Source organism: Kryptolebias marmoratus, linkage group LG13, assembly GCF_001649575.2.
Source record: "Kryptolebias marmoratus isolate JLee-2015 linkage group LG13, ASM164957v2, whole genome shotgun sequence".
Taxonomy (NCBI): Eukaryota; Metazoa; Chordata; class Actinopteri; order Cyprinodontiformes; family Rivulidae; genus Kryptolebias; species Kryptolebias marmoratus.
Window position 1 is genome coordinate 24305899 of NC_051442.1, and position 12537 is coordinate 24318435.

At 38.9% G+C, this 12537-nt stretch overlaps 1 protein-coding gene across 1 annotated transcript in view; it reads left to right on the top strand.

Annotated features, from left to right (window-relative positions):
* Nucleotides 1–12537, top strand: part of opcml (opioid binding protein/cell adhesion molecule-like) — a 203329-nt gene that overhangs the window by 103017 nt on the left and 87775 nt on the right. The window contains exon 2 of the mRNA XM_037979126.1: nt 6485–6720. Coding sequence (XP_037835054.1) covers nt 6485–6720 — 236 coding nt within the window. The remainder of the gene's footprint in view (nt 1–6484; nt 6721–12537) is intronic.

Consider the following 12537-nt stretch of genomic DNA (forward strand, 5'->3'; position numbering starts at 1 on the left):
AGGCCTGGCTCCAGAGTGGGGCCCCGGTGACCCGCGTCCGGGCGAGGGAACACTGTGTCCAATATTTATATTCATCATAAGGGGTCTTTGGGCTGCACTGTCTGGCCCCTCACCTAGGACCTGTCTGCCTTGGGTGACCCTACTAGGGGCATGAAGCCCCTGACAGCATAGCTCCTAGGATCATTGGGACACTCAAACCCCTCCACCACGGTAAGGTGGCAGCCCAGGGAGAGGTATCTATCTAATAACAAAGCAGTGGTAAAATGCCAATAGGCAGGCCTATGTTTAATATTGGCAATAAAAGCACTACAAGAAACCAAAGCATGATCTAAGAAACTTACAGGATGGATATTATATTCTGGAAAAATACCAAGATCATGTCTGAAACTATATATTTTATCTAAACTAGCTGCAGAAAAAGAATTATCTGTATATATGGCCTATAGTCTTTTTTGATTATAGTATTATATATATAATATTATTATATGTAAAAAATAAATAAATAACAATTAAATAGTACATTAAAAATATTTCAAAATATATGCATACATATTTTTAGTTGTGTAAGATGAATATTTTATAGTAAATGATAAGTAAAGTTGTTTCGTTCTTCGACGTTGTCTGATTGGTGACGTATTTCCGCCCCGAGGCGCAAAAATCTTTGTCCATAGACTCATTAAAAGTTGTACATGCGCAGTAGCTCCTCTTCAGTTCAAGAGATAGGACGGTTCAGGGCGCACCTCTCCTGCGCCCAGAGCTGAATGCAGCTGTGTTTACATTTCACCACCCTCCCGCCGCCGGAGGGTGGGACTCGCGCCGCCGGAGGGCAGGACTCCCGCCGCGGGCTGACGTCACATCCGGCTGTCATAAAGTTCGCCTAATTGAAAAGTCGAGCTGCGGGTGAGCTGCCTTTTATTCAAAGACAGCAATAAGTTCATTATGTGACTATGTTACATACACAAGATAATAAACAAGTTCATAGTTAATAATTAGTTTAAGAAAATTTATGCTAAAAACCTGTTAAAATGTTTTGATTTTGAATAATCGGAGTGAGACATCTGACCGTTATATTGTACGTTCAGAATACGTGACGTAGTGAGTGCTCTCACCATAAAACAAGCTTTGACATATTTTCTCCGGTAAAAATAAGGGAGAAAACAGGTCTTATAAACACTACATGTGTCCTACAGGCTTGTGCCTTTGGAGTTCAAACCTTTGGTATATGTCTATTTTGGGTTTATAGCCCCCCCTGGAGAAAACTCCACCAGCCGCTGCTGGTTTATATATTTGTATATCTGACTCTAAAGGAGTCAGTGCCTCACCAACCATGAACCTCACCGCACGTCACTGCTCTATTTCATCTGTTTGTTTTTCTCTGCTGAGACTTTAGTAAACTCTGACTCTGCTCTTCGTCACTGTTATCCTCCTGACTTCCTTGTGAATCTATCACTGTTTGACTTTGAGTCTGCGCAATCTGTTCTTCGTCCTCTTCCTCTTCTCAGAAATTTGCCTTTCTGTTTTTTATCACTGCACTCCCTGAGTCTTTGGCTTCAGCTTGTTTCGTTTTTTGCCCCCCTCATGTCGGGTGTGCTCCGTATTATTAGTAGGAGTATTTTTATGACATGCTCTAACCAAATGGCCAACTTCTCCGCAAACAAAACACACTAAAGTGGTCAAAGTTACATAAATAGCTTAATCAAAATCCTCCAGTCGCACATTAAACACTAAGTTAAGGTCTTTTGTGTGAAACAACAAGCTTTAACAGTGACAACTTGAAACCCGAGCTGCAGCTTTCTGATCGGGGAAATAATTTTCCCGTGCTGCGACAGTTCTTTCACCAGCAACTCGTCACTGATGAACTAAGGGATATTTGCAATTAAGACTTTTTCAGCAGGAGTACTCAAAGTAGAAGCTGACAAAAAGATGGCATTCACAACAATACCCTTTTCAATCACTTTATTTGCTTTTTCCACACTGTCAACAAAAATAACCACTGCACTGTTCATCTGAGCAGTAGATTTAATGCTGTTACAACCCAAGACTTTTTGCCACCGCCAAACTACACTCCTCCACTGTAGTAGTAGGACTACTGGGTATAATCTTAAAACCATGCTGACTTGTAAGTTTGGTGAAATGCATTTCTGGCATTTTGTTGGCTGGTCACAAAATACCAGTTTTTACACACTGAAATATAACCAATACCCCTTAATCCAACTCCACAATCCAATCTAAGAATAATACCCAGAAAGACACATTAGAGATAGAAAAAGCAAAGTTAGAAATTCTCAATCACTCAGACCACTCACCACACACTCCACCACCAACTCCCAGCATGCAGAAAGAAAGAAAGAAAGACCTTTCACACATTTATTTATACCAAAATATAGAAAATATAGTTATTCACTTCGCAAAAAGAAATACTAAACCAGTACTCGCCTAGATCTGCATGGTTAAAAAAACAACAAGAACGAAACACAAAGAAAGAAAAAATGCAAACTCAGAGTGCCATCTTCTCCCAAAGAACATAAAACATTCCTAATACCCCAGAGGTCTGTAGTGACACCATAAAAAGCATGCTCCACTTTGACTCTTGATACAACAAACCCCTTAAAAGTCAATACTACATAGGTCCAAACTTGTCCAAACATTTCATTTCTCCCTGTTTTCCAAATTGATAATTTTGCCATTCCAAAAATGAACTTCATAAAATAAGAATCTTACTTTTCCTGTCAGTATATTTAAGGCCAAAAATAAGGACAGCTATGGAAAAAATGTTCACCCAGGGCTTCCACCCAGTCCTGCAAAATCCTAAATAAACTTTGTAACCTTGAACAGAAAAGAAACAAATGTTCTCTTGGTGCCCACAAAAGGAACATATCTCCCTAGCAGTAGAGTCTAAGTGACCCTGTGTCTGTTTGTAGCTTTTGATCCATTTATAATCCTCCACTGCAGGTCACCAACCCACTTTTCAACTTGTACAGTGTCCTCCATCTGCCTGGAGGGGTAAGATCTGAACCAAAAACCCGGGTTCTCCATGACCCTCTGACACCAGCCAGAGAGCACATCTTCAAGGTGTCTACAGCAGAGGTCCTCAAACCCTGGACCACGTGCTGGTCCTTGGGTCATTTGATACCGGGCCGCACAGAAAGAATAATTAACTTACAGTATTTCGTATTATTTATTTTCAGAGTCTGAACGACATTTATTTTGAAAACTGACTTGATTCTTTTCACTCCATCCGTCTATGACTCACTCTTGATGCGTGTCAGAACGCTCATCTAGGTCACGTGATCCGTTACCGCTAAAAACAAACCCACAAGCAGCAAAACGAGTAAAAACAAACGTCTCTGGAAGCCCTAGATGGACCGTCTGGTTATTGAGAAACAGGCACAGTGCTCCACTGATTCAGGGTTATGGTGAGTTGGATTCTTTGTGTGGTGGATCTTATTTTAAAGGGCATGTTTAAATAGAGAACATCAGGGGGAGGAGAGGATGTTATTTATGTTGATAACACAATACCAGGACGCAACTAACAAAGCTGCGAGGACACATTGGATTTACTTTTATTATGTTTTAAAAAATACCCCCGTTTTCATGCTGGTCGTATCATTTTATTTTGTTGTATTTATCCGCCACACCTTTAAAGGCCGGCCCGTGAAAATACTGTCTGATATTGAACCGGTCCGTGGAGCTAAAAAGGTTGGGGACTGCTGGTTTACAATATATTATGTCTATGGTGGCCGGTAACAAGCTAAGGTTTGATGTTTCTTAGCGCTCCTTACCAAACTTCCCGACCAATTAAATATTAAAATCAAGTTCTGCCCTGGTGTCCGTTTTTCCATTTTTGTTTTTGATCTCAGCCTAAAAGTGAAATCTGAAAAAACAGGCATTTTTTCATTTTTTGTGTTATAATAAAAAACAAAAAACAAAATAACCAGTCAGTTTTTCATTATTTGATTTTTGATTGCTTATTGAAAATTGAAAGTTGATACACAGATTCTCTCTCTTATTATTCTAGCATTTAGCAAATAGAAATAATTTTGAAAATCCAAATTGACCTAAAACAGAAAAAGTTTATTCTGATTTCACATCAGACAATAAGGAAAAAAATGCATGCGTCTTTCCTTATAGTGTATGTAAACTTCTGGTTTCAACTGTAAGTCTAAGTTCAAACTCTCCTTATCCTGGAGAAGTTCTGTTACATTGCTTCATCACATGTATCCTTAGAAAAAAGATTTGCTTAAAAACACTTTGCCATCTCTGCTGGTTGTGTTGTGACTTCACCATTTGGTAGGCAAAGGCTGACCTTCTGTTTCTTCCATGCAACTGACATCTCCAAGTTAAAAAAGAATGATCTATGTACATCCATGTCCTATAGCTTGGTGAAGCAAGCTTGAACTAGAGCCCTTTAGCTCTCTCTCTTTTTATACTCAGAACTGACAAATACACAATTTATTTTTCCCACAAAAACAATGTACACACTGTACATCCCAACCAACACAAAGTCATCTGAAAACAAAATGTAGTTTTAAGAAGAGATAACAATGTTTTGAATGTAAAGCTTCATTTTTCAGCAGAATTGAAGGGTTTTCCCCTGTGTGTTCTTTGATTTGTGTGTAGAGTTCTGAGAGCTTGAGGCATACTTTCAGAAAATGTGTGTAAACAATCGAGAAAAACTGTATATATTCATTCCAAAAATCATCAACAATATAGTCCATATTTACCTTAAACTTCAAGTATTTTTTTACACCCAAATACTGTTTTCTTAGATTGAAACTCATCACTTACACTAGTCCATAATTTGGTTCCCAGAACTGAAACACATCTGTATTTAACATTGGTTCTGACTGGACAACTTTCAAATATACATAACTATATATAATAAATTTTATTGGTCTCTTGTTAATGAAAAAATATAGAAGACTGAATAAAACCAGAGAGGTTTTCACAACATGATAAACATGTTTTTTAAATAAGTTTTTAGGAACACTTTTTTTTTTTACCTGAAAAGTATAAAAATAATATTTGTATGTTCATTAAAAGAGGCGTTATGTATTATTTTATTAGCTATTTTTAAAAATGTAATTACTGGAGCTAAATTTGTTTTATATACAATTCCTCAACTTTCCACACAATATAACAACTCTTGCTCTTACTCTTCACAAATATCAACAGATTTAGACAACTTCATTTTGATATAAGCTATATTTGGTTTCCAACAGACTGTATGATTTATAGACACACCTAAACATTTTGTTTCGTAGACTTTTCAATTTCACCTTTATTTAACTTATTAGTTTTGTCCAAATTGTCCCTAACATAACCAAACAACGTAATTTAATTTTATTTTAATTCAGAGGTAAGTTATTTAAATCAAACCCTTTTATCATCAAAATAATTATTTTCTACTATTTTTAGTAGTTACTTTATTTCTACTCCTGAGCTACATAAGTTAGTACCATTGGCAAACATATAGTTTATAGTTTTTAACTTAGTTTCAGAATTATAATTTCTATACTGTACATTCTAAATAACATTGGTCCTGATATTGAACATTGTGGAATACCATAAGTTCTTCTTCCTAAATGTGATTCTGTATTATACTTTTTATATATTGAAGCCTTTTGTCGAAATATCAGTTTAAGTAATGATTTACAACATCTCTTATTCCATATTGTTCACATTTATGTAGGAGCAACAAATTATCATTTATGTCAAAAGCTTTACAGAAATCAATAAACATCCCCACAGCATTGGGTTATTTATCTGCAGCTGTTGCTGTATTTTTTGATCAATTTCATCACAGATAGATGTTGACAGATGACTTCTAAATTCTTATTGCTGATCACTAAGTAATTAATAATTTTTCACAAAGTTAACAAGTAGGTTTTGGAGTTTGGTTTAGAGTTTAACTCTGTATACTAATCTCTATTTTTGAACCTCTTTAGCCACCTTCATTTTATCAGGAAATATTCTTGATGAAAAAGAATTATTGCATAAATAGGTACATTGCTTGATATGGAATCAGTTACTTATTTTATGAGTGACATGTCAAACTTATTGCAATCCAGTGCTTTTTTATTTTTAAACTTCCTTACTGCTTTCAGTACACTCTCACAAACACTACCAACCTACAGAAAATTTGGTATCATAATTGAACTTTACATTATCCACTGACTTGGATCTTCTGCTGTCTGTCGGTCACAACAGTCGCAATCAGAATAAAATGCAGTTACATTTAGTTCTACTCAATCAATTACTTTACAACAAAATCAGAATAATTTGTTTGTTTGTTAGGTTATAAAATGCCAACTACAAAACATATCTAACTAAACCAATAGATTCCATTAAAGGATGCACGTAATGAATGAGTTGAAGGACCAAAAAGAAATTGGTTGTTTCATCCTGTATTTACTTTGATTTTTTATGCAACCTTTCACAAAATATTAAAAAGCTAATGAAACTCTTTCTGTTTTCCTACCAGATGCAGTGTGGACAGCAAAGTGTCACGAGTGGCCTGGCTCAATCGCACCACCATTCTGTTTGCAGGAAGTGAGAAGTGGTCTCTGGATCCTCGCGTCATCTTGATGGAAAACACTGCTGTCACAGAGTACAGCATCATGATTAAAAATGTTGATGTTCATGATGAGGGGCTTTATGTCTGCTCCATCCTGACTAACAACAAACCAAAGGCCACAAAAGTGCATCTCATCGTTCAAGGTAAGATCCTTGCTGGATCAGGAACACTTGTCAGTGAAGTATTACAGCTGCATGGACAGTGCTTTGTGTTGCTTTTCTTTACCTGGTTGATGTTCAGATTCCTTTATGGGTTTAAAAATAAATGCAAAATCAGTATTCTGAATTAGCCTCAAGCAGAGGAGTAGAAGTATCTTGGAGTCTTGTGCATGAGTAATGTTAAGAGAGAGGACAAAATGGGGGCCTTGTCTGCAGTCATGAGAGCATTGCTTCAGTCAGATGTAGTGAAGAAAAAGTTGAGTTGACAGTAAAAGCTCTGATTACTGATCCATCTATGAAAGGAGCTCCATTATCCAGGGGTCAGTCAGAGTAGAGCTGCTGCTTCTCCCTATAAAGCTTTGGAACGTGATGTCACTAATGTAGAGTAGTCTGCGGCGCGGTGGCTGATGGGATATGAGCGCCATCTTGAACGGCCATAAACATAACCACCGAAAGTACGTTAAAACAATTTAGTAATGGTACAAACCTGTTATTGGATGTAATGTCCGGTCACATGACCAGAATGGTAAAAGGATAGAAAACGGACTTCCGTTTTATTGTTTTCCCACCTGGAAACAACTCGAGGGAGCTCATGTATTAGACCTAACAAAAAGGAGATGAATAACTTGGATATCAGCGCTGAGACATTCTGATATAACCTTCTCCAGCGTCCCAAGCTACCTGCAAGTTTGTTCCAGACATTTCCATTCTGGTGAGTGTCTAATTTCAGTTTGTTGGTGTTGTGCCATAATTTTTTTGCCATGATTTTGTTTGGGTGTACTCATTTTAGTTAATATTTAGTTTATAGAAGTGGGTCAATGTAGGTTTGTTGATTTTTAAAATGCGCCGGATAATAGCCCATTGTGTACACAACCGAGGTGATGCAATGCCAAGAAGTGCTCTCCAATCCTGGTGTTATAAATGCTGGCATAATGGAAGATATTTATTGACTAAGTTGGACATCACTGAAGGCCTAAGTGTGAAATGCACCGCCCGCCACTGCGTATTCATAATCCAGGGGGTTAAAACTGTCTAAATAGTGTTCCCAGCCATCTGTAAATTGGATGTGCACTTCCATTGACTTGTAATTCTTAAAATTATTCACAGTGTAAGCAATGACACCACAGATTAGGTATGCAAATATGTCTGGGAATGTCAGTGGAGGCAAATATTCAGGGTCTCTGCTCCAATTTTTTTTTATTTCAAATGGGTTGACATCTCCAGACATTTCTCTTCATTCCAGAGATGAAGAGACAGAGGGTTGTGACGTCAAATGATGGAAATTGTCATTGATAGGTTGTACTGAAAGATTTAAAGTGATTCCACCCTGACAGATATGTTGATAGGGTGCGAGGAGCTAGGCTATTGAGAATTGATTCTTGAGAGGTGTTGAGAAGGTCGATTAGTTGAGGAGTCATTTGAATATTGTTGAAGAAAATGGTGGAACTGGAGTAGGATGAGCTTCTGAGTCTGGAGCCAAGAGTCTGAATTTCTGAAAAGAAAAACGAGACAGAGCATCAGCGATGTGGTTCTGTGATCCTGGGATGTGACCAGCTTGCATCAAGAACTGGTGTTGGGCTGAAATTAGAGTTGGTCTGCGAATAAACTGCATGGTATCTGGGGAGCGAGATCTGCCTTTGTTAAAGATATCTACAACTGCAATATTATCTGAGTGGATAAGAATTGACATTCTTGCCCACTCGTGCCCCTAAAGGATTGCGACGACGACTATGGGGAAAAGTTCGTACAAAGTAGATGAGGGTGTGGACGATTCATCCTGAAGAAGCGAGAATTCTTTGGGCCATCTTGATGTGAACCACTTGCCACGGTAATAGCCGCCAAAACCGATGGAGGGAGCTGCATCTGTATAAAGTTGAATATCGTCGGGATAAGTGAGAAAATCATCGTAAAAGAAAGATATGCCGTTCTGGGATGAAAGAAAATGATCCCAAAGACGCATTTCCATCTTACAGGGCTGATCGAGAATGAGAGAACTGTGAAGGTACGAAACACTACCTGCTTTTAACAAGAGATTAGAGATAAAAGATTTGCCCTGAGGAATTATTCGGATGGCGCAATTTAGATGTCCTAGAAGGGTGAGCAACTGTTGCTTAGAGCATCTGTCAGCAAGAAGGAAGTTCGACAGGAGCAAAGAGATGCAATTAATTTTTTCAAGCGGTAAAGATGCTTGGAAGGATAGGGAGTCGAGAGTAATACCCAGGAACTCTAAAGAGGTTGAAGGGCTGATCGTTTTCTCTTTAGAAAGAGGGACACCAAGCTGTGAAAAGATTTTGACCAGAGCGCTTAGCCCAAAGCGCGGAGGGGAAGGATTTACGATCAGGAAGTCGTCAAGAAGGTGGATAACGTAGGGGAGTTTGCAATTGTTAATGAGAATCCAGCAAAGAGCTTAAGATAGAGAATTGAATATTTTAGGGCTACTACGACAGCCGAAAGTGAGGCGAACTGCAAAGTAGAATGCCCCTTTCCAAAACATGCCGAAGAAACGCCGGAAATCTGGATGAATGGGAAGAACCTTAAATGTGCTGATAATGTCTGCTTTGGAGAGCCAGGTACCTCGCCCTGCCAAACGAATGATTTTTGATGGTGTGATTGATGGTTGCGTATTGCATTGAGAAATCAGGAAACGGAATGACGCTATTAATACTGGGAACGTCGGAGCCGTGAGGAGCTGAGAGATCTATGATTAATCTTTTCTTACCGAAGTACTTCCTTGTAGCGATACCAATGGGAATGACGTGGTAAACGGGGAAGGGTGGTTTATCAAATGCTCCTATCATAAACCCTTCTTTAACTTCTTTAGCTAGAAGAAGATCAACCATGTCAGGATCTGAAATAGCGGACTTAAGATTGTGACAGTGGTAGTTGGAATTTGGAATGATATCTATACCTGGATGGAAACCATCAATAAGACCATCAACGAGAAAGTTAACAAATTCTCTGTCAGGATGATTTTTTTAGGGCAGATATAGGAGTAGAAAGATGACGTCCTAGTCAATCTGCCGTAGTGGTAGGATTGTGAGGGCAGGAATTTCTGGCGTGAGCACCGCCACAGTAGGAGCAGGTGTGAAGCATCCTGCAGTTGGACGTGAAGCAGCCGAGATCATTAAAGTTTTTACAGATCATCCTGCCTCCTTGGTACAAAACGGCGCGGCCCCGTTTGTCGACACCTTTAGCAGTTGGGATACTAACGGATGGACGGATATCTCTGGATTTTGGAATGATTGGAGGGGGTGAGGTGGCTGCGGACAACCGATTAGAACTTGAAGGCGTGCAGGCTGATTGATGAGTGCGTAGACTGATTACTGATGTACAAGCAGTAGCTGGACGGGATGGAGCACCGCAGAGATTATGGGACAGAGAGGCATGGGCGGCAAAAACTCGACAATATAATTCAGAGTCGAGGAGCCCCCAGTATATGCCCTGATTGAAATGATGTAAGCGGGCTGCTGCTTGGTTAGCAAAAAGAATGTGATATTGGTAAAAGCCTGTGCCTCCGAAACGGAGAGCCATGTCTAGAACGATAGAGAGATAGTCGTCTAATTCAGACCTGCGATCTGGAAAAACTGAGCAATTTGTATCCCTGAACAGAAAGAATGCTAAGACGAATTCAATGGACGTGAGCTCTTTAGAGCGAGGACCTAAAGAATGACCTAATTGCATTACTCCCTGGCTTGTATATATTTCCCTAGATTGACTAAAGCTACTTAGAGATGGCTGGAGAAGAAGGGCTAGATCTACGTAGTTACCGTTTAAAATCTGCTGGCCCAATGATGGTGAAATGGGAGAAGGACGTAGAACTGACGAAGAAGGCTGAGCAGGAGGAACTGCGGTGGAGACGTGAGGGCTGGTGACGTGCTGGTGACGTGATGAAAAGCATTTAGAAATGGTTGGGGAAAAAAGACGGGGTTTGAAAAGGAAGGGAGTAAGGAAGAAGTAGGTGGAATTGAAAAGAAGCTGGAGCCAAATTAGGGTGAGTAGCAGAAGAAAAAGTAGATGGGGGTATGAGTGGTAGGGAGGAAGAATGTGGATTGAAATTTTGCGAAGCCTGCGAGGACAGGGCCTGAATGACGTTTGATAAGAGCTGGTAAAGTTCTGACGTCAGGTTCTTGGGCACTGGCAACTGAGCATTTGGTTCACACAATAGGGTTTAGTGTTTTAGCAATTGAAAAAAACTGTAATTATGACAGTTTCAGTCTTCCAAATTAGGGAGGTTTCTATTTATTCACTGTTTCTATGCTGTTTTTTTTCATGAATTGATGAAAAAAAGAAACAAGATTTTTTTAGTTTTTCATTATAAACTATTTCAATATATTCATGCACAATCTTTAACACATTATTGTATAAAACCAGCTCACATAGTACCAAGCCAGGCTGGAACGACTATGTAAGAGAACATCATGCAGAGGCCAGAAGGGCTCTTAAAGCATGGGCTGATTTAGGTAAACAGAGATATGGCCCATTGTTTGAGTACAAAAAAGGCAAATGCAAATTTTTAAAATGTTTTAAGATTCATAAGGAGAAATGAAAATACTATGAGGTCTGACTCTCTTGCTAGGAAGTTAGGAAATAATAATGTCAAGGACTTTTGGAAAGAAATTTAAAAAATAAATAACTGCAAAACATCACTGCCAACTACTATTGATGGTGTTAGTGATGTAAAAGAAATCACTCAGTTATGGCAGGAGCACTACAGTGGGCTGTTTAACTGTGTCAAAAGTGACACTTTTGAAATGAAAAGTATTCACAGTAATGAGAATGTGAACGTATCCCCACAAGAAATACATAATGCAATTATGACACTGAAAGACAACAAGGCCTGTGGGATGGATAACATTTCCTCCGAGCATTTGAAAAATGCAAGTAAGAAACTTTGTCCATTACTTTCTATGTGTTTTACTGGCTTTCTAGTACATGGTCTGTTACCTAACCCAATACTATCTGTCATACTGGTACCCACTATTAAGGACAAAGCGGGTAAGATTAGCTCTGGAGAATTACCGACCCATAGCTTTAGCTAGTAGTTTATCAAAAGTTTTAGAAAGAATCCTATTAAATAGGCTGGAAGAGTTTGTCTTGACCTCTGATAATCAATTTGGTTTTAAACCCAAACATGGCACACACGTGTATTTTTGTACTAAAGGAGATTTTAGACTTGTATAACTTGCATAACACTACAGTATTTATGTGTTTTTTTGATGCCTCTAAAGCATTTGATCGTATGAACCATCAAAAATTGTTCTGCAAGTTAGAAAGCAGAGATGTACCCAAATATCTAATAAGAATTCTTGTCTACTGGTATGGGCATCAATCAATGTATGTCAAATGGGTGTAATACAATGTCTGATTCATTTAATGTTGGTAACGGGGTAAGGCAGGGAAGTATACTATCCCCTTACCTTTTTAACATCTATATGGATGAACTATCAAAGCGTCTGAATTGTTGTAAAACAGGCTGTGTAGTTGGTGATTGCATAATCAATCACATAATGTATGCAGATAATTTGGTAATCTTATGCCCATATAGTGCTGGCCTTCAACAATTACTAAGGGTCTGTTCCCAATATGGTTATGATTTTGACATCAAATATAACGCCAAGAAAAGTAATATTATGATTGTTAGAAGTAGGGCCTCTCCCTGGGCTGCCACCTTATCGTGGTGGAGGGGTTTGAGTGTCCCAATGATCCTAGGAGCTATGCTGTCAGGGGCTTCATGCCCCTAGTAGGGTCACCCAAGGCAGACAGGTCCTAGGTGAGGGGCCAGACGAAGTGCAGCCCAAAGAC